Below are 22,566 nucleotides of genomic sequence, written 5' to 3'. Positions count from 1 at the left end.
TCGGGAGGGAGTCGCATACCATCCACGGGGGGGGGGGGGGGCTTATTCCCAAGTAAACATCCACAGGCATTGAGGTAGGTAAAATAAACCTCAGATGTACTACCTGAGGGGGAGGGGGGATAACCTGACTGCTTCTTACTCTACTGCTTCCAAAACGTACACTATTTCCCACCCCCGAGGGATCGTGTGGGGGCCTCTCGCGCCGTCAAGGGAGATGCTGCTGGAAAAGCACGCAGGCATCAAGGCGCAGCGCCATCCTATGCAGGAGCGCATCCCGAAGAGCGGCGCTAACTCCGCGCCGCTACCAGCAGCCAGCGGGGCCCGGGGGCAGAAGCCTTCACCGGACCGGCCCAGCAACCTCTCCGCACAGACCCAGGGACAGCAACCAGGGACCCCCTTCCCATTGTTCCCAGGGCGGGCGAGGGGCTTCCCCTGCTGTGACTGAAGGAGGGAGGGAGGGAGGGAGCTGGTTTGCAAACCCGCCTTTCCCCTTACGCTGAGCCCCCTCCCGCGCTGCCGACCCCCCCCTTTCGTTCCTCCCCCGACCCACAGCCGCCTCCTCCTCGCCCCGATCCCACGCCAAGAACAAGGACAGCCGCCTGTACCGCTTCGTCCCGCCCCCGGCGAGCCCGCGATTGGCTCTCCCTTTTCCTTCCCTCCTGGCCAATCACCGCCACAGCCGAAAGACTTCGGCGCCGGCCCGGGTGGCACGGCGGCCTTCCCGGCCCGTCACTCAACGCCCGGGAGCGCGCGGCGATTGGGCGGCGCGGCTGTCGCTCAACGAGCCTCCTTGTTGTCACGACGTCGCTCGGGGCTGAGCTTTTCTTTTCTTTTTTTTCCTTCCCCCTCCCTCCCTCCCTCCCTCCCTCCCTCCCTCCTCCCTCCCTCCCTCCGCCCCGCGCTGCTCCAGCCGCCGCCGCCGCCGCCGCCGCCGCGAGTGATGTGCTGGGCGTAAGGGCGGGCGGCCGGGAGGGAGGGAAGGAGGTGGCGGCTGGCCCCTTCCCACTTTCCCTTCTCCTCCTCCTGCTCTCCTCCTGGGCCGGTTCCAGAGTTGGGGAAGCGCCTTCTTCGCCATGGCCACCAGCACCACCGGCTCCACGCTGTTGCAGCCTCTCAGCAACGCCGTGCGGCTGCCCATAGACCAGGTGAGGATTCCGGGCGCCCAGCGGCGCCACTTGCAGCCGCCCCTGCGATTGTTATTTGGGGGGGGGGGGGAGATTTTTTTTCGGGGAGGGGAGGGGGGAAAGGAGGGCTGTTCCTCGCGCTCCATGGCATCCCCTCCCCCTCTTCCGAGCACGCCAGCCCTCCTCCTTTCCTTCCACCTCATCACGACCCCACCCCACGTTGCACGGGGAAATACGGGCGTCGAACCCGCAGATTGGTGTGAGGCGCGCAACTCCGGGCCGTGGGCGTCCGCGCGGTGGGCTGCGCGTTCCGCACAAAGGTCTGGGCGAGAGGGGGTGTGCGGGGACGGGTGATTGCACAGCCACCCTTTTGTATGGGTTCTGCGAGGGGGGCTGTGTGTGTGTGTGTGCGCGCGCGGTTGCATGCCGACGATTCACGCCTCTGGTGAGCCGCTGGGGATGCGGAGTGCTCTCGTAGGGAAAGACGTCTGGGGCTTTGAAGGTGAGGCGAAGCGTCTCGACGTGCTGGTGTCACTTTCGACACCGGTTACAGGTGTTTACAGCAATACACAACCCGCATGGAAGCGCTGCTTCAGAAGCCAGCGTCAAAGGGGCGTGCAGGCTTAAAAGTCAGGTCGCCTCCGTGGAAGATTGTGTGTGTTTACTCAGAAGGAAGTTTCATTTGATGGAGTGGAGTTGCCTCCCTACTTTGCGCTTAGCCTTTTAAAGCAGGAAAATAGACGCGGAGCTACAATCCCCTGGGCTCTTCTGTTGGCTGCAGATGGTTCTGGCTGTATTGAGATCTCTAGATCGAACTCCTCTATCTGTCAGTCTTTGGGTGGGCGGAGAAGGATTTGCTCAGTTTCTACGTAGCCCCAGAGAAGAAGAGCTGGGTTTCTTGTTTACTGCTTTTTACTACTCGAAGGGGTCTCAAAGCAACTTAAAATCACCTACTGTTCCTCCCCTTCCGCAACAGACACCCTGCGAGGTAGGTGGGACTGAGAGAGCTCTGAGAGAACTGTGACTGGCTCAAGGTCACCTAAGCTGGCTGCATGTGGAGGAGTGAGGAATCAAACCTGGTTCTCCAGATTAGAGGCCACCAGTCCTAACTACTAGACCAGGGGTGCCCTTCTTTATCTAACCTATAACCTTAGTGGTGTGGTTATAGCAAACCTTTAATGGGTTGCGGTGAAAGGGCAGGGTATGTCTTTTGTAGTGAATTAATGCAGTATATGGGGATAATGTTGCCTAGAACAGTGTGTAGTGCAACCCTTTTGTGCCTTGCCAGCAAGTCTGAACTGTTGCAAAGTCCTTGAATGTTGCAACCAAGGTATGTAAGACTGGAAAGTGCACACTGCCTTTGTGTGTCCTATAAAACAGAGGGGCAATATGGCTTCACTGTACAGACTGCGTGGTGAATAGTCTGGGAAAATAACTTGATTTTTAGCCCCCCCCCACTTGCCCTCTGATTCCTAAACTCTCATCCCATTAAAATGCTATAAGCAGGCCATATAAACATGCACCCCCCTCAAAAAAATAAATAAATAGAAGGCGTACCTTAGTTGAGGTTAAGTCTTTACTAACACAGGAAACTTTTTTTCAGCATCATATTTACTCAAGAGTTGTAATAGCTTCAAACAACTTTTTGTAGTGTGTTCTATGTATGCAGTTGAACAACTTCTAAATGAAATATAGGGGCAGATCAGTGTGCTTCCAGACATTTTTTTGCATTTGAGGCACAGTTGAATTATGTAATTTATATGCCCAGCTCTTCTCCCCAGTGGAACTTATTCTACTTCAGTGGAGGAAGTCATCTAAGGATGATTAGGCCACACCTCTGCTCGCTCAGGTAGGGCTATTCAAATGAATTGGGGGGGCCTTACTGGGTGGCCAAGTGTTGACTTTCCAGTTTTGGATACCCCTCTGCTCAGGTAGTTAGCCTCCCTCTATTTTGCCTTCACCACAACCTTGTGTGTAATAGCTTAGACTGAGAGTATGTGATTGGGCCAAGGTCACCCAGCAGCCTCCCATGGCAGAGTGGGGACTAAAACCTGGATCTAGATCTTCGTCTTACCACTCTACCATACTGGTTCTGTGTCAAACTCAACAGTGCTTAACTTTGTCTGAGTTCCAACCACTAAGTGCCATATCCCCCCTCTTCCCCCTACCCGTCACTAGTGTTTAAGTAGCTGAATGTGTCCCAACTTTTTTCTGAAGCAAATATACCACTGTGAAGAACAGAATTCTGTGGGTAGTAACATTCCAACCAGTGTTCCTTGGATGTTTAGAAGTGTGTACTGCAATAAATACCTTTTGTGATCCACGTGTACCCTCAGCAAACATGGTTGCTGTGGAACAGTATGAAATGGTCCAATCTGTGAAAGACAGGAAGCTTCCTAGCAGCAGGGGACAGAAGATTTACTTTTTGCCTGTCGTACCTCTGTGCATCAAGTGTCCGTTTTTATTCCTTGGTTTCTAACCAAGGCATGAGTATTTTCAATCATAAATTACCAGCCTGGTATTTTTAAATTCTGGGGTAAGCATTGCATATACTTCTAAGTTTTACTAATCTTTGGACCACTGAAAAATACGTTTCCTTTTATTGGTTGTTGAAACAGAATATACGTCTCTCTCTTCCTGCGCTGAGCATCGTGTAGTATATTCAGAAGATTAACCAAATGAAACAGCTTTGTTTCCAGAGTACCAGTATTAGAAGAAGAAGAGTTGGTTCTTATATGCCGCTTTTCTCTACCCAAAAGAGTCTCAAAGTGGCTTACATTCACCTTCCCTTTCCTCTCCCCACAACAGACACCCTCTGAGGCTGAGGTGAGGCTGAGAGAGCCCTGATAAAAAACAAAACAAAGCTCCCCCCCCCAAAAAAAAATCTCCAAGGTTTTACAGATGCTACTGGAGGGCAGATTTGTAACTTTAAAAATAGAAATGGGTGTCCTTGTAAATGGAAGCTCCTGAAGAATGTCCAGTCTTTTCAGACTTCCTTTGATAATTTGTTGCTCTGTGGATTGCTGAAGAAGAAGAGTTGGTTCTTATATGCCGCTTTTCTCTACCAGAAGGAGTCTCAAAGCGTCTTACATTCGCCTTCCCTTTCCTCTCCCCACAACAGACATCCTGAAAGAGCCCTGATATTCCTGCTCTGTCAGAACAGCTCTATCAGTGCTGTTTCTAGTCCAAGGTCACCCAGCTGGCTGCATGTGGGGGAGGTGAGGATCAAACCTGATCCATCAGATTAGAAGTCCACACTGGCATGATATGATGTTCCATCCTGCTGCTTCTTGGACTGGTGAAAAGTCCTCGCCTATTTTGCAATCCCTTAAGTTAAGAGTGCAAGAGCTTTGCTGGATCAGACCAGTTCAGTACCCTGTTTCACACACAAAACATCAGGAAACTCCAAAAGCGGGTGAAAAAGGCAGTGGTTGTCTCAGTGAGTGTTCAACAGAAGCCTCTACTTTCAGACTCCTGACGTTGGGCCCTCATGACTTGTTTCTCATATCCTGCTGCAAGAATCTCTTGACTGTTGCATGTTCATCCTTGCTTCCCTTATTATACACAATTTTACCTTTCCCCCTCTTCCCTCCTTCTTGGTTCTGAAGCAGCAGAATCTCATGGAACCATGGAATGTTGCAACTTAGGTAGCTATCCTTGGTTTTCCAGCAATGTGCTATGAAGTAAGAAAAGGATTTGTGTTGCTATTTTCTACATGCAAAGTTACCTTTAGGTAGACATAACTTTTCCTGTCTGTTTTTTTGAAAATAATCTGTTGTATCCTACTGCATTGTCTTCTACTTTTGTAATACTGTTTTCTGCATTGTTTAACACATGTTTAGCACGACTTTGACTTGGGTTGGGATTTCTGTATTGCTTACTGTCTCATCCCATGAATTATACCGATTTACATAATGTAAATGATTTTACCATGTACATTTTGAGTCTCGGTGAGAAATGGACCGAAGTGCGCATGGATGGCTGTAGGCATCGAGGCCTTTTTGTGAATTCTTAGTTTTCATTAAAAAAAAAAAATCCTTTTGCTTGCAGAGCCAATAAGAATGCAGCCGCATTCTACCCAGTTTGTCAGGAATATGTAAACTTGTTCCTGCTTGTCCGTGTTTTGACCAGTGAGTTCAGAGGCACATAGTTTACAGCACTTACATATTATTTTAATATTGCTGCAATACAATGTTGTTGCACTATGTAATTAGCTTGTCCTTAGGAAATGTTTTAACTTGGTGTCCTCATTGTTAAGATTTCAGCTACAGCTTTGGGGCCTGAATTCAGTGGTTGAAAATCAGAGCCCAGGAACACCTTAAAGATATGTTTCCATGGTCTAAACCAGGGGTAGTCAACCTGTGGTCCTCCAGATGTCCATGGACTACAATTCCCATGAGCCAGCTTTGCTGGCAGGGTCTCATGGGAATTGTAGTCCATGGACATCTGGAAGACCACAGGTTGACTACCCCTGGTCTAAACCTGCCATGGTCTAAACCTTTGACAAAGGTTACTTAGTCATTGAAGGAAACAGTAGAAATACATTTATAATTTATTAGACGTCTCAGGGCGGGGTTCAACATGGCATAAATAGAAGAAGAAAAAGAAGAGTTGCTGCTTTTCTCTACCCGAAGGAGTCTCAAAGTGGTTTACAGTCACCTTCCCTTTCTCCACAACAGACACCTTGTGAGGGAGGTGAGGCTGAGAGAGCCCTGATATTACTGCTTGGTCAGAACAGCTTTATCAGTGCTGGGGTGAGCCCAAGGTCACCCAGCTGGCTGCATGTGGAGGAGGAGCAGGGAATCAAACAGATTAGAAGTCCGCACTCCTAACCACTACACCAAATATTAACCAAAACCGTGCCATTGCAGTAGGGTTTTAGATACAGTTAAATTAGTATACAATCAATTAAAAACAGAAAATTAAAATCACTAGCCCCATAATGAGGGGAAGGGGGAGAGAAGGAATGCGGGAGCCCCTGAAAGTATTTGGTCAGTATTGGTTTTGGGAACGTGTGGAATTAGACTGAGTTCTGGATTCATATTCCTCTTCAGTCATGAACTTTTGGTTTATTTCTATCTCAGTAAAATACAATTAAAAAAATTGATCATTTGTCCTAGGATCCTAATTGGATGGGCAATGTAAACTTTGGAATTCCCTCCCTGGGGAGCTTTTGTCCATTTGGTGGTGTTAAGTATGGTGCTGTGGTTAAGAGCAGTGGACTCTAATCTAGAGAACCGCGTTTGATTCCCCTCTCCTTCGCATGCAGCCAGCTGGGTGACCTTGGGCTAGTGACAGTTCTCTTAGAGCTGTTCTTGCAAAGCAGCTCTGTTAGCTCTCTCAGTCCCACCTACCTCACAGGGTGTCTGTTGTGGGGGGAGGAAGGGAACGGTGTTTGTAAGCTGCCTTGGGACTCCTTCAGGTAGTGAAAAGTGGGATATTAAAAACCCAGCTCTTCTCTCTCTCTCTCTCCAGCAAGTAAAGACTTTAATTTGTTTGGCATCTCCCCAATATCAGTTATTGGCTAGCCTTCCCAATTTTGATGATGTTGGTTTGTCTTTTATTGGGTTATTTTATAATTATTAATTTTATGAATGAGTTTGTCCACCATCTTCGGGGCCCTGCTAGTGTGGAAGGGAGGCATACACATTTGTACACCAGTAACTTAGAAACCATTATATTGGCCAGCAGTAAAGCAATTAAGAGCCTCTTGTGGCGCAGAGGCAGCAGACATGCAGTGGGAAGCCCTGCCCATGAGGCTGGGAGTTCGATCCCAGCAGCCACCTCAAGGTTGACTCAGCCTTCCATCCTTCCGAGGTCGGTAAAATGAGTACCCAGCTTGCTGGGGGGTAAACGGTAATGACTGGGGAAGGCACTGGCAAACCACCCCGTATTGAGTCTGCCATGAAAACGCTAGAGGGCGTCACCCCAAGGGTCAGACATGACCTGGTGCTTGCATGGGGGATACCTTTACCTTTTAAAGCAATTAAGTTTTCATTGAGCTATTTGGAAGATGGTATGATGCCGGTGACAGAAAACGCCATGACTTAATTTTAATCCAAATGGAACAGAGTTGTTTCTTCCTTCTATGTGTACTGGTGACGAAGAGCCACATTCAAAGCTTTGCCCACCCATTAAGGTTTTAAATGGGTGGAATGGCTTGTCTTGGACGTTATCAATTGAGAAACTCCCCACCTAGTATTCAGAGTTATCTCTGCCTGTTTCCATCCTCTTTCTGCCTTTTTCCCTTGGGTGGGGCTTCTCTGTTTGTTCAGATGGGTTTATAATCTTCTTGCTTTCCTCATAATCAGTCTGACTCTGATAACTATGGACGATGGAAATCCTTTTTAGCATTGCTGCTTTTTGGTTGCCATAGAGATGAGCAACTAGTTGATAGACAAGAGCTGTTTGACAGTTTCTGGGGCCAGTGGAGAAGAAAAGTTGCCACATTAAGAGACCAGGCCTGGAAGTCCTAAGTGCAGGGGACAGATGGTGTGGCAGGCAGATGAGAGCATATGCACACGGAAACCCATTTGGGTTAAAATAGGGTACAGTTTTGTTGATTACAGTCACCAGAGTGTTGGCATGGATCCAGGAATCAGACAACTTTCACCAGCCCTCTTTCTGGGTGTAAATCTGGAATGGGCACTAGCCTCCGCATGGTTCCCTTGCCATCTGCGAGTACAGCTAACCAAGAGTCCTGGAGCTGGGCATGCTGCTGCATGGCTGCACCCCCAAAACAACTTCAGCGGGGTCCCCAATCAGAGGAAGTGGGCATGCAGGCATGATCCTTCAGATGGATCCAGGCCAGTGCCTAGAACTGCCCCAAATCTGTGGCAGGAAAGAAATACCACTAAAAAAGCCTGCAAGGGAGGGATAACAGAAGCCAACTGGGCATAATACCAGCAGCTCTGTGGTCCTGTAGGGGGGATAGGCAGACCAGGGGGAAAAGTCTCATTCAGATCCTTCCTCAGTCCATTGAGCTGACCAAAGCAATTGACTATTAGTCCGTTGGCTGGATGCTGCTGGGCCTCCACTCCATTCCACTGCCATGACCAGGGTAAGAAACCTCCTTCTTGGTCCTGCCCCTTGACCTGTGGCCACAGAATGGCCTTATATAAGTCCAGAGTTGCACCAAAAATGGAGAACGATCAAACATGTCTCATGCTTGGTGCAAGTTATTTTGAACTGCAAATCTAGAGACTCTGGAAAGCATCCAACTCAGAGTGCCAGCAGCTGGCAAAAGCCAGGTGTAAAAAGGGTCACTGGAGGGACAATTTTGTAAGGAATGAACATGTTCTGTCTAATTGAAGGTAAATGTAAAGCGATTCTATGTGTATAAATCGTGTAAATGAAAAGGATTCTATGTGTATAAATACAGATGTGTGGTCTGTCTGCAAGGAAGAGACAACTTCAGAGAGTAGGTTATATGATGAAACATAATAAATAGATGTGACAACATATGCAAGATGGAAACTGCACTGTAAATTGGGTATTTTTAGAGACCGTCTCCAGGTTAACAACTCTGTATATATGGCTTAAGAATTCTGGGAGCACTTGAAGGTCATATGTTCTGTTACACCAAGCTTTCTGAACCCCATTCAAATGCATGGAATTATGATCATCCAAATGTTAGAAATTCCAGCTCTCGTGCCTTTCTAAGGCACACGTTATCCCAGTGCTTGCAAAAGCCAATGCATCTTTAAGCAACCTGCCCTGAATTGTGGGGGTCGACTTTGCTACTTCGCTCTGCCTGGTTGAGTGACAATTCTTTTTGGAATATATTTAAACTAGCAATAAAGGCTGTTGCATCCAGGAATACAACGGGCGCTAGTGGCAGAGACAGGCAGGGGCCTACAAACGCTGCACACTGCCCCAACTGTGTGGCAGTGGCATGCACAGGCTGCTCCCCACAAATATTATGTGCTGCCCAGACTGGAGTGGTGGCATTGTGCACAGGCCACTCTGAGGGCCATCAAGCACTGGAGCAGCCCTCAGAAGCCCCACAAATGCAACATGCTGGTGCCACCATGGTTGGGGCCATGCAGGGCCTTCCTGCCCCCGATAGTCCATGCCAAGGCTGGGCCCAAGCTGCATCCCAGGCTCTCCCTCCCAGCCCCAGCTCTCCAGCCAGCTTACCTTCTGGAGGAAGGCCAGTAGAGTGGGCCAGCTCTTCTGGGTGGAAGAAGTTGGAGGGGAAGGCGGCTAGGGGTAGGACAGCCTGTCTTATTGACAGTTTGTAGGATGGATGGCCAATCATTTGGCTATGAATCGTCCTTTTACAACTTCGGTTTTATTGTGGGTAGATGGATGGATGCTGCCGTTTCTTCACTTATACAGGATTTTAAAAATACCAGAACTGAGTTGTCCTCAGAAGTTGAGAGATTTGGAGAAGTTGAGAGAATTGAGATATTTCTGACTTTGTGTTGATGATATTAATTGTGGAAACAGTGAGGTAGACACTTTTCTGTATGAGGAAGGCAGAGAACTATCAGTTCAAGAACTCAGAATATTAAAAAATTTTCACTGAGTGGTTCCTCCGTGGAACAGGCATCCTCGGAAGGTGGTGGGTTCTCCTTTAGACATTTTTAAGCAGAGGCAATTGTGTCAGTGCTTGGTTTTTGTGGCCATCTCCTTCATTCTGCAAGGGGTTGGGTTAGCTGACCTTGGAGGACCTTTCCAACTCTATGATTCTATGAGACATTTGGGGAAGGGTTGCCCGCCCTTGGTTGAGAAATATCTGGAGATCCGAGATAAAGCCTGGGAAGGACAGAGCTGGAGGAGGGGGAAGGAGCTCAGCAGGAATATGATCCCATCCAGCCCACCTTCTGAAGCTGTCATTTCCTTCAGGAAGCTAAGTAGGGTTGGTCCTGGTCAGCACTGGGGTGGGAGATTACCAAGGAAGTTCAGGGTCACTGTTACCCAGAGGCAGGCAATGGCAAAACACCCTGGAACGTCTCTCCCAGGAAAACTCAATCGCAGCAGAATCAGAGTGCTGCCCCCAAATTCCTCACCGCCCCCTGGATCCTTACACCACCTCTGGGTGTGTCTGTGTACCGCCCACTGTGGGAACCCCTAGGTTAACAGAACAAGATCAAAATCTACAGTTAGCTGGAGTGTTTTTGTATCTTCCTGGCAGGAGTGCAGATAGTAGCATATTAAATCTAATCAGCGTAAAAGCTTGGCAATATCTTGGAACTGTTAATATAGATACTTAATGTGCATATTGATGTGGGGACATTGGAGCTAAGTGAAATAGTAAGGAAAAGCATGCATTGGAAGCCTTAGCCAAAGTTTCTTGGAAATCAGTGTCCTGTATACACTCATTAATTGGTAAACTAGCTCTATTTTATCCTATGGATTTTAACATTGGGGAGAGGGGAGACTAAAACCCACTCTGAGCTAACTGGGAAGGGTGAGTTATAAAATAAAGTCATTATTATTAAAAGCGTCTTATCTCTTAGGTTGAGTCAAATCGGAGCATAAGGAAAAGTTATGAGGCTATAAAGAAAATTCTTTTGATCTCTTATGAGCAATGGTCAGATTCTAAATCTAAAAGCTGCTAGCCAGGCCAAATTGATAATTGATATAAAACCAGATTCTAAACTGAGGATCACCTATGCACCTTATAAATTGTTCTCAGGAATTTGAATATAATTAATTTGATAGAAGGCATAGTCACCATACTAATGTGAAGGTGAAATCTGGATTCATGTAGTTACATATTTTTAAAATAAAATCAGCATGGTGGGTTTTATTCACATGTGGGCTAGTGATAAGGATTGTGTTTTTTGGTGCAAATCACATAAATCATAGAGTATGTGTTTTGTCATGGCTTTACTAGCAAATACAAGTGATGATTGTGTATTCTGAAGAAGTGTGCATGCACATGAAAGCTTATACCCAGCATTAAACTTGGTTAGTCTTAAAGGTGCTGCTGGACTCAAACTTTATGTTGAAAGTCAGTCTGACATTGACTTGGGCATTTGAACTGAGCCTAGAAAAGAAACATAAAGCACGTTTGCTCTCCAGGCCTGTGAAGTCCGGTGAGCTTGTAACAAGTGTAGCCAGACCGATTTTACACATTCCATAAACTAGGGAGATTTCATTAAATGCATGGCCCCATCTAACTTGTTGACTTTGTAGAGCTCCTGAGTTGTGAAAGACACTGTGGAGGAGAATGACAAAGATTTGTGCGTGGTTGTAGAAATTCACTATGTCCATAGCCTAATCTTGGATGCATTCAGAGTTAAATAGCAAAAGCTCACGCTTTTTTAGAATTGTGAGAACATTTTATAAACTCTCAAGCAGCCTTGGGAATTAGAGATAAACATGCATATATCACACTTTAAAAAGTAAAGGGTTTTATGCCTATGCACATACGACTTGTAGAAGGGTTTACGGTTCTTAATCAAGCTAGTACCATGAAGAAGTCAGTCAGAGATGTAAATGGCTGTGAATGGTACACTTGTATTAAAGTTTTCATTATTTCCCCCCCCCCCCCCCCCCATAGTTTAGCCTCTGTTGAAGCAGCCTTTAGGCAAAAAGGAACTCTGAGAGCTTTGAGGGGAGGGTGTTGATGTAGCAGACTCTTGTTCACTTAATGGGTCTGGTACTTTTCAACGTTTTTATCAATGGTCTAGGTAAGAGAGTATAGGGACTCCTAATTAAATTTGCATACCAAATTGGAAGGAGGAGCGAATACTCCAAGAGATATAGAGTTCAACAAGATCTGCAGATGACACCAAAGTGGGAGGAGTAGCAAGGACCCCAGAAGATAGAGTTCAACGAGATCTGAACATGCTGGAAAAATGGGCAAATGAGAACAAGATACAATTCAATAAGGAAAAGTGTAGAGTTCCTAATCTGGGTTGCAAAAATGAGAAGCGTGCCTACTGGATAAGAGCTACACCTCTGAGTAGCAGTGTGTGTGAGCACGATCTTGGGGTACTTGTGGACTGTAAGCTAAATATGAGCATACAGTGTGATACAGCAGTAAAGAAGGGCTGTATCAACAGGCAGCACATAAAAATCACAATATGTCATAGTCCCACTGTATACTGCATTGGTCAAACCTTACCTTGAGTACTGTGTCCAGTTCTGGATGCCTCACTTCAAAAAGGAAGTTCATTAAATTGAGAGGTTTAGAGGAGAGAGACAAGAATGATCCAGGGCTTGTGCATAAAGCCCTCTGAGGAAAGGCTGACGGACTTGGGAATGTTCGGCCTGGAGAAGAAGAGGTTGAGAGGGGATATGATTGCTGTCTTTAAGTATCTGAAAGGTTGTCACTTAGAGGAGGGCAGGTAAAGGTTCCAGTGGGCAGCAGAGAAGAGGACCCACAGTAATGGGTTTAAACTATGTGGAGAACAATATCGGGTAGATATCAGGAAAAAAAATTTTCACAGTCAGATTAGTTCAACAGTGGAATCAACTGCCTAAGGAGGTGGTGAGCTCCCCCTCACTGGCAGTCTTCAAGCATCGGCTGGCCGTATACTTATTCTGGATGCTTTATGCTGATTCTGCATTGAATAGGGAGTTGGGCTAGATGGCCTGTATGGCCCCTTCCAACTGATTCTGTGATACTATAATCCACAAACCTGTGTTTTGGCTTCAGATTCTGTTTCCATTTTTCAATAACATTTGCAGTATGGAGTGCCCAGTTTATGGTAGTTATTTTAAACAAGCTTTATAAATACACTTTCCTGGCTAAAATGTTGTTAATATGGCTTTGATTACACCAATAATATTGCTGATTACTATTTGTATAGTCTGTATCATGTACCATTCCTTGTGTAAGTTGTTTTTCTGAAACAGCGGGTGCTGTTTTACTTGAAGAACTTTGTAGCATTTAATTATGTGACCATATAACTAAACACTTCATTTTTAATATAATTTTTATCAGGCTGACATCTCTAAGACAGCCTTTTCCAACCTTCTGACTATGAAAGAACTCCTAAAATATATTTTCAGTCCTTGAGGAACCCCAGAAATGGTGACATGCCCCTTCAGAGAGTTTGTGAATCCCAAAAAGTGGATTCACCAACCTAAAATCACAATAACCTGATGAACAACCAGCAGGCCACCAGCACAATAAATGTATGAAGGCAAAGAAGAGTGCTGGTGAGTCGCAATTATTTCTCGCCTTTTGCCATACAGCAGGATTCATGCGATAATGCCAATGTGCGGAAAAGCTCCTAGTGTTGTCAGTGGCCATCCAAACTTCTGAAAAAGGCTGTGCAAACCTGGGGAGCTCTTATGAAACCTCAGGGACCCCTAGAACCCCGGTTAGATATCCCTGTTCTAAGGGGTCCAGGAGTCCTTTGAAAGGTCAGAGGTAAGGCTCTTTTCATGTCTAGCAGCTAATATGGTTTTCTAGGAATGGGGGTTGGAACCTGCGGGGAATGGACTCTTTATCCAGTTTTGAAAGGTTGAAGCTCATAGAGTTGCTGTTACCCACAATCACTTAGCTTCTAGATTATTTCAGACTGTACTAGCCAGTAAGCTGTTCTGACCGAGCAGTGATATCAGCGCTCTCTCAGCCTCACCCACCCCACAAGGTGTCTGTTGTGGGGAGAGGAATGGGAAGGCGACTGTAAGCTGCTTTGAGCCTCCTTCGGGTAGGGAAAAGCGGCATATAAGAACCAACTCTTCTTCTTCTTCTTCTTCTTCTAAGCACACTGATTTGTCACTGGGAAGCAATAGTTCTTGGTTAAGTGCCACCAAAGAGATAAAGCTGCAATGAACTCATAGTTACTTCCAGTAGAAATTTTAACTGTTTTTCTATTTTCTGGTACATAAGATTTCAACATAATTAGTAAGATCTTTGAGATTATTTTTACATGGTGCTTCTAGCTTGGGGACTGTTGTCCAAATGCTTCTGGATTTTACTAGCTGCTGTTTAATGGTTGTGAATTGTAATAATTTTATGGCTTTCCTGTTCTGTGAACTGCCTTGTGCAGGTCTCCATAGAGTCAGCATATAATCTGTTTTCAAAGGCAGATGTAACCAATGAGTTTTCAATAGAGTATTGGAAGTCCTGGCCTTGGATGATGATCTTTTACTATTTGTCTACAGAGGCCTACATGAGGCCTACATTGCTTGTGGGAATGGGGGGGGGGGGTTAAATCTCTGTGAAAAATTTAAATAAAAATGGGAAGGGGAGAGGTCAGTTTGCTAAAGTTTCTGAACCACTTGTTCTGATTCTGAATCACCTGGTACTAAATGTTTCCAAAAGATGTGCTTGAACAATAATTAATGCTGTAAAATTGCATAAAAGCTAAATTCTAAATGTATTAATCCTAGTCCTATTGCTCTGCTAATTGATTTTTACACTGCCTCCTTTCTGTGTTGTTTATAGCTGTAATTTTGATCATTTGTTTTCTTAATGCTGTCTTTTTATATAGTTTTTATCCTGTCTTGCTCTGTGAGTGGGCTATGAAATAATAATTTGATGAAAAAGGACAACAAAGGGAGGAAGGGGGGAAGAGAGCTTCTTCCATGTTACCAGCCTGATTTCTTTTTACCCTGCTAGCTTTTAGGGTAGATCCAAACACAAGTGTTCTGCTACCTTATCTAATTTAGCTCTTAAAACAGAGGCAGAGAAATAAATTATCTGTTTCTGGAGAAGGATGAGAAATAGAAGTTGAGTGAGGTATGTTGCCGTAATCCTGCCAAAGTACTAGGGGAAGGTACTTAGCAGGTAAACGTAGTAGAGGAAACTGTTTAGCAGATTCAGTCTCTGAGGGAGTTCAGACATTTTGTGCAGGGTTGTGCTGTTGTTTCTCTTTCTACTGACTGACTACATAGCAAGTCAGACCATTGGCCGGCCTAGCTCAGAGTTGGCCGTTTCAACTGGGAATCATTTGTGACTGCATCCCTTTCCAATAGCTGTTACCAGAGTTCTAAAACAAATTGGAGACAACCGTGATTGTCTGGGGGAGGGGTTTAAATGAAAAGTTTGCGTGTATTTTTGAGATACCGCTTGCCTCCCTCAGCAATTTGCCAGCACTTAAAAAGAACTAAAAAGTGCTCCAGTTAAGATGGACCATTAAGAGGAAAAAAGGGTTGAAAGGGAAATGTGTCTGCTCTAAACCCAAAAAGTTCAGTGAATCCTGGAGGAGGATTTTCAGTTGATTCCCCCCTCCACAATCCCTTGTGGTCCCTGAGCTTTTAGTAAAAATTATATTGATTCATTATGATATTATTTGTACTCTTTGTATAGCACAAATTATTTATCTACCTTGGTAGAGTTGTAACAGAATTGGGCCAAGTCCTGAATTAATACGTCTTCCTATGCTTCATGTCAGCTTGAGGTGAGAAAAGCACCTGGTGTGTATGCATTTGGGAGAAATTCTGAAGGGACTTTTTGTTATTATTTGGAAAGCTATAAGTGTTAAAGGCCAAACTATATATATAGTCAGCAGTAAAATAATTTAGCATTAGCATGAGAGGCTTAGAAAAATTATACATTGTTGATGGGTATAAAATTTCCACACTGAAGTGATATGGTCTTTGTAATCTAAACTAGCGATGCCCAACCTGTGGTCCGCAGACCACATGTGGTCCGTCAACTAATTGGAGGTGGGCCCCGAAGGATGCCTTCTCCCCTCCCCCCCCCGGCCCTTTACAACACACTTCGGGTGTCATTGTCTCCCATCACTCCCAGATGGGACTATCTCGTTGCAGAGAAACAAGCTCAGGGTTCCCATTGATTTGTCATTGTCATGAGTTAAAATTTCCATGAAAATAAAATGTTCCTTATGTTCATTGTTGTGGCGTGTCTGTATCTTATTTTGAAGGGATGTTTAAACATTACCATAGCGATCAGAGAGTGTTAGGGCAGTGGTTGAGAGTACAGGAGTAAACTACCCCCCCCCCCACCGGGCCTCAGTAAAATTGTCAAGTGTTGAGTGGTCCCCGGTGCTAAAAAGGTTGGGGTCCACTGATCTAAACAGAATTTCCTTTTTATTTATTAAGAAGTCATACGTATAGTTTTTCTATGGCATCTAGCCGAGAAGTACCCATTTGAATTTTGCTGCCTGTGCATGTGTGTGTTATTGGGGATGCCAAGAGGGGAGCTGTCAAGATACCTGGGCTCAGTGGGATGTGATTAATTAAACAACTTTCATAAGAACAGCACTAGTTCTTGGAAACTGCTAGAATAGTTTTCTCACATTTATTAGGCAGGATAGCTTTTGCCAGTAAATTCGCAAACCATATGCAAACTTGGAATGTGTCAGACAAACTGGGTTCTGTAGTTATAGCAGTCAATATTTCTGCGTCTATGCGTAAAACAGAAGTCTTGCATAATTATAATGCCTATATTTTGATGCTGCATTTTCTACAGGGGATAAATGCTTGGCACTCACCTGATGGAATGTTGCTGTTTTTCTGCCTTGTTTAGAAAACATGCACTTTCTTCTGTGGTGCTTCTTCCAATCTAGTTTTGTTGCAGATATATATCTGGGAAGTGGAATTTGCTTCCATGGCACTGCTGTGACGGTAACTGAGGGTGTTGTAGCGGATATGATTCTCTGTCATCTCTCGCTGGCATTTTGTTTTGTACACCTTGAGGCAGTGGAACTGTAGATCGTGGGATAGGACACTGGTGAGGTGCCTCCTTCCTCTTCATCCACACCTGCATACCACCACCAGCATAACAATAACTGACAGAGCTTCAGGGCAGTATGTACCTTTTTCAGGGTAGGATGCAAACACTGCAAAAAATGCAGAAGCAGTTTAGCCTGTTTGTTCTTAGGCTGTTCCTCTCTCACTTTCCCTTCAATCGTTAAACTAATGCTACAAGGGAACAGGTCAGCACTGAACCAGTGGGCACAATTGTGGGCAGAATTTTGTCTACCAAAGTCCTGTTCTTTTGCCTATTATCTTTGGGTTGTTTAAAAGAAAATAGGGAACTCTGCCCTCAATTCAGAAGCAGTTAGTCTCATGTTGAATGTTCATTGTACTTTATCACATATGAGAGTTATAATGTAAACTGCCCTGAGCTGAAAGGGAGGGTGGTGTATAAATATAATTAAAAAATAACATAACGTAAAATAAGAACTCGGAGAGATTATATAGGACAAAGGCATAAGAAACCAAAAGCAGCCTTTCCCCCCTTGTCAAACCAGTTTCAGTATTACCTTTGTACCAAGATATTTCAGGAAAAGTGACATTTCTCAGAAACTAAGAAATCTGAGGTCCTGTGTGTTTTTCACCTAAACCTTTTAGCCCTGTTCACAAATCACAGCGAACACATGTACAATCAGTGTACAACACATCCTTGAATTTCTTATGTGTGAGTTGAGCAATTATTGTGTTACATTCAACACATACACAGCTGAATCTGTGAATTAAACCACACATACATGCATTGACTGTACTTTTAACACATGAACAGGGATAGTATCTCATTGAAATTTTCCTGAAACTATGATTGTTTTCAAATAAGCAAACCATTTCAGTGGGAAAATTAAACTCAAGCCATATCTTCCATAATCTGAAGGATTCCGCCCTCCCTAGGGGCTGTCCTATTGAAATGTTTAATGAATTCATTACAGTAAGCTGTTAAAACGTATTTATTGTTAGAACTGTTACTGTTAGGTTGTGATTGTTATTTAATACCATGTCCTATGTTTCCTAAAACGTTCCATGTAAACGTTCCCTGGGCCGCATGGAAAGGGTGGTATAAAAATCTAATTAATTAAATAAAATAAAAATATTGACTTGATTGTACTAAATTCAGCGTCACTTAAGAGTTCTGTAACTTTGCCTGGTTTATATCCTTTGTATGTAGAATTATAAATTGGATATATACTTTACAGGGGGGAAATGAAGGAATTATTTAATCATAAACACTCATGGCTAGAGCCTGTTTTGTCTGAAGCATCTGATAGGTGGGTTCTACACATGAAAGTTTGAGCTTCAATACATCTGTTTGTCTTTAAGGAGCCACAACGACCCTCTATGTATCCTGCTGTAACAGACTAACATGGCAGCCACACAAGAATTTATCATTTCCAAGGGTAGTTTTTTTGGGCAGGGGGGGGAGGGAGAAGAAATATCAAGGGTAAGATCGCAGCAATCAAATGCAAAGTTTCCTACACTCCCCAGCCCACACATAAATCCAAGCCATCATGTTACAAGTATCAGTGGCATGTGCTGGCGTAAGAAAACTTGTAACACGAAGATCTTAATTTCATGAGACAGGAAACTCACCATGGTGATGCTGACCTCTGTGGCAATTGTAATATACAGAGCTGGTTAAAATGAAGGTGAAGTTCTTGAGAAAATAAGGAGCAGGAGGCAGGAGAAGATTGGCAATTCTCTCTGGCAATTCTGCCTGCTGGCCAGTGTCTTGCATACTTCAAAATCAGGACTGTAAGTGGCATTGTTTCCTCATACTATTTTACTTGTATTGCCTTTTTCAGGCATTCCTCATTGTTTTTGCATGTCTTCCGTGTGATGAACAGGAAGGGGAAATACTGTTTTCTAGCATTATACATCTTAATTGGCCTTTCTTAGTCTAGGCTACAGCGTGTTTTTTTTACAAAAGTGCTTACTGAGTCTCATTCATCAGCGCCTGAAAGAAAAGACAGGTGTTTCCCAGTAGTAGAGATTTGGCCCTGTTCCATACACGTAGCCTTTTATGTTCAGATGTTATCTTGTTCAGCTGTAGGTGTTGCACCATTAAAATGTGTACATTTATATAGCCGTCCCTCCTTGCTGAGACTCAAGGTGGATGACAAAACATAAAACTGTAATCAGGCAGCGTACAACATTCAATAAACAGTGCAATAGTACTTGGATGATGGAACTGAGAACAGTGCAATGAAAAAAAAAAGATGCCATGACACATAAACAATTCAGAAAATGGAATTACAACAGTAGGAAGCAATGCAGTGTAAGCAAGGTAATGCATAACAGTGAAACAGCTTACTATCCTGTTCTGTGCATTTAAGTGCCCCCCTGAACCACTCAGTCATTTCCTTTTACAAAAGTTCTCCTTGAACAGGCCTGTTGTGTAGAATCTCTGGGGAGATTGAAGGCTTTTTGGCTTGCTGGCAGGTCACTGTGGCATAGATCCCTGTGGGGTAATCAGATGAGTCAAGCTAGGAAGCCATTTTCCTGCCTAAATGAAGGGGGAAGGAAGTGTTCTTTTCAGCTGCATCAGCTTTTTTCTTCAGGAATAACGCTAGGTCCAGTGTAATGTCGAGGCTGTTAACCAAGTCTGAAAGTGTGACCCCCCCCCACACACACACCAAATGTGGGAAGTGCAGTGTCCTTCCAGATAGCTACCATCTCAATTTTACCTCTGTCCTGTCAGGATTCAATTTTATCTTGTGCGATGAGTACCATTTTAACAGCAAAAAAAGTATATGAATGATTAAGCCGTCACCCTACATTTAAATCGAGAATGTAAGCTTAATACATCTTAATGAAGAATTATTTGTTTTATATGTGGATTAACTTTATTTGTCAATGATTAGGGGAAGGAAAGGGAGTTGCTAAATGCCGTATAATAAATGGATGACGAAGTTAAAGTTTTCTATTTGGTATCTAGTGGTAGATGAACTGTAGCTCTTCCCTTTACATATGGTGTTTACTTTAAGGCTTTCCTGGATCTGTGGTAAATTCCATTGTCTGTAAGTAGCAACTTGGAGTATTACACTCACTCCCATTGAAACAACGCCAGGGCCAAATGGCATTCAGTCTTTGCCAGTGCTATTTCAATAGGGCATCCTGAACTTGGAAGGACAGGAATTTGTTTCTACCCTCGGTCTCTTTTCAGTAATAGATACAACAGGAAATATTGCATTTGGAGTTCTCTTTTGCTTTAATTTAGTCATGATGTTCTTTGAGCTTGCTGGTAGTCTTGAGAGTCAAGCACAATGGTGTTATCAGCTTCTGCAGCTAGGTCATGGGAGAAAACGGGTTGGCTGGAATCATTCATGGGAAAATAGCTTCCTTTCAGTACAAAAAAGATCTGTGGCATTAAAAGAAAATCCATCTGCTGTTCTGCAGGATCAAAGCAGACAGTCAGGTCCCACCTTGACACACCTAAGAATTATTTGGCTTCACTCTGTCTTAGATGGATTAGTTAAGAGGAGGAGAAAATCCTAAATCATACCCGAGGATGGGCCATAGACTTCTGCATTCATCAAAGCACAACATCAGTGTCACCCCTTCCAGCTTACAGTGGCATTGAGGTTTTCTCTGCCTACTCATGTTGGGAGTTTTCATTTTTCTTTGCCATTGAAGGTGGCAGCTGCAAGAGCTCATTGTTAAAATGCCTGACTCAGCAGTGGTCTACTAGAAGATGCATTATCTTTTTAGTGGTGGGCTATGCTAGCCTGTTGTTCACCTCCTTCATTATGTTATTGACTGGGCGATTCTCTTCTGTGTTAATTCATCTCTATGGGATTATGTTTTATGGAACAAATGCAAATTATTTCCCTTAGTGTCTGTTCAGTGATACTGCTGAGCAGAATATTTCTAGCAAAAAAATGGTTATCTTTAGAGCACAGAACTACACATTTCTCATGCAATATAGGCTCTGAATCGCTAACAAAGGTGGGTGTCAGAAAGCCTTTGCAAAGTAGAGTAAATGGCAGGTGGGAGGGGTTGCTTTCTCTCCCCCGTCACACTCTCCCCAAGACTGGCTTTTCCCCACAGTCAGGCAAAAGTTGTAACTCCTCAGAATTTTGGTGCTGCAGGGGGAAAAATACCGTATATACTTGAGTATAAGCTGGATTCTTCAGCACATTTTTTAATACTGAAAAAGCCCCCCTAGGCTTATACTTGAGTGAGGGTCCCACTTACCTGTTATTGTTGATACCATATTTTTGTGGTAAAATTAGGTGCCTTGGCTAAATTTCTGGTCAGCTTATGCTCGAGTATATACAGTAAATTCTGAAATAAAAAAAAGTGCAGTACGCTCTCATGTTGGGGCTGAACCCCTTACTTCAGCAGCTTAAAAAGCATTATGTGTAACTTAGTGCATAACATAATGCTGTGCTTAGAAGAACAGAGTTTTCAAACAGTCATTATCAGCACAGCCAGAATTAAGAGACAGATCACTAAACTGGTACCCTAAGGCAGCAGTTCTCAACCTTTTGTGTCTTACATTTTACCAAGTCCTCTATCAAAGAACCAAGGTTCCTCCCATGATAGAAATAAAAAGTCTACTTTGTTGAAGAAAGATGTCTGTATGTTTACAGGCACTCTGTTATTTGTATCATTTGTAGAAAATTTAAAGGATATAAAAAATTGCAAAAACACAGCAGATCATCCTAGCTAGGTAGGCATGTCAGGAAGCTGCGTGTAAAAAGTTTTTTTTTGCTAGAGGGTAGAGGAATTGGGAAACGGGAGAAAAGCCAAGTATCCAAGGTTACAACTTGCACACCAGAGGGCCAGAGATGGATTAACTGTAGCAGGTAGGTTTGATAGGAAATTAAGAATGGCTAGGAAAACTGGAAGAGAGAACAAATTTTTAGTATTTATATAAATAAAAACATGACTGTACACCCTGACAAAATGCTGAAGGTTCCGAAGCCTCAGAAAAGCCCCTTCTCACTTAAAATTAAACTAAGCCACTGTCCACCAGGTGGTGTTGATGTTGATTCCCTCTGGGGTTTTTGATGTTATTTCTTCTGTCAGTTCCCTGCCACTGCCACCAGATGTCGCTGGAGGATGTTATCTCCATCATCTCTTCCAGCCACTGAAAGACTCCGCTTCCTGTTTCCTGTCTGAGGAGGACTACCTCTCCTCCTCCTCCTTCTCAGCCCTTGTGATTTATCCCATGCTGTTCCTGAAAGTTCTTGGAGTGGAACTTTGCTTATCTTGGAATGGAACTTTACTCTGCTGAGCAAAATTCCGCAATACAGACCGTTTCTTTCCTACCATATCTTTGTACATAGTAAGTGTCATAGTGACTGAACAAAGTTAGGCATTTATCCTTATCCATCCATCCATTGTTCCTCTTAATATTTGTGTAACAGTCCTAGGGGTGGAGAGTGTCCTGGCTGTTCGAAATGGAATAGCTTTGCTGGCCGCACCCTGATTGGCCCTCCCTCTCCAGCTCCCACCCTCCTTCCCTGGAGGCTAGCCACTTTGCTCTCAGATGACTGAGAGAGACACACAGAGACACAGAGAGCCCTGCAAACTGCAAATTCCCTCCTGCTGGGAGAGACAAACTGTAAATGACCCTTGCTTCCCTGCTAGGAGCTCTGATTACCTCCTGTGGCTCCTGCTGAGAGAGAGAGAGAGAGAGAGAGAGAGAGAGTTGCGCCTGCCGGTGTCCTCTGGGTCCTAGCACCCATTGTATTTCTGGTTGCCATGGGCTTTCTTGCTAGTTATACTATAGTCCAGGGGTAGTCAAACTGCGGCCCTCCAGATGTCCATGGACTACAATTCCCAGGGCTCCTGGGAATTGTAGTCCATG

The 22,566-nt window shown here is 44.3% G+C and overlaps 1 protein-coding gene across 2 annotated transcripts in view; it reads left to right on the top strand.

Annotated features, from left to right (window-relative positions):
* Positions 1 to 794: 794 nt before the first annotated feature.
* MBOAT2 (membrane bound glycerophospholipid O-acyltransferase 2) overlaps positions 795 to 22,566 on the top strand; it is a 123,790-nt gene continuing 102,018 nt past the window's right edge. Inside the window, exon 1 of one of the 2 annotated variants that reach the window (XM_077310394.1) lies at positions 795 to 1,145. In XM_077310394.1, the coding sequence (XP_077166509.1) occupies positions 1,074 to 1,145 (72 nt within the window). In that variant the 5' untranslated portion in view covers positions 795 to 1,073. The remainder of the gene's footprint in view (positions 1,146 to 22,566) is intronic. The other variant, XM_077310384.1, reaches the window with a different exon arrangement.

The sequence above is a fragment of the Paroedura picta genome, chromosome 1, assembly GCF_049243985.1.
Source record: "Paroedura picta isolate Pp20150507F chromosome 1, Ppicta_v3.0, whole genome shotgun sequence".
Classification (NCBI taxonomy): Eukaryota; Metazoa; Chordata; class Lepidosauria; order Squamata; family Gekkonidae; genus Paroedura; species Paroedura picta.
Note: the sequence above shows the minus strand (reverse complement) of the source record. Positions and strands in the feature narration are given on the sequence as shown.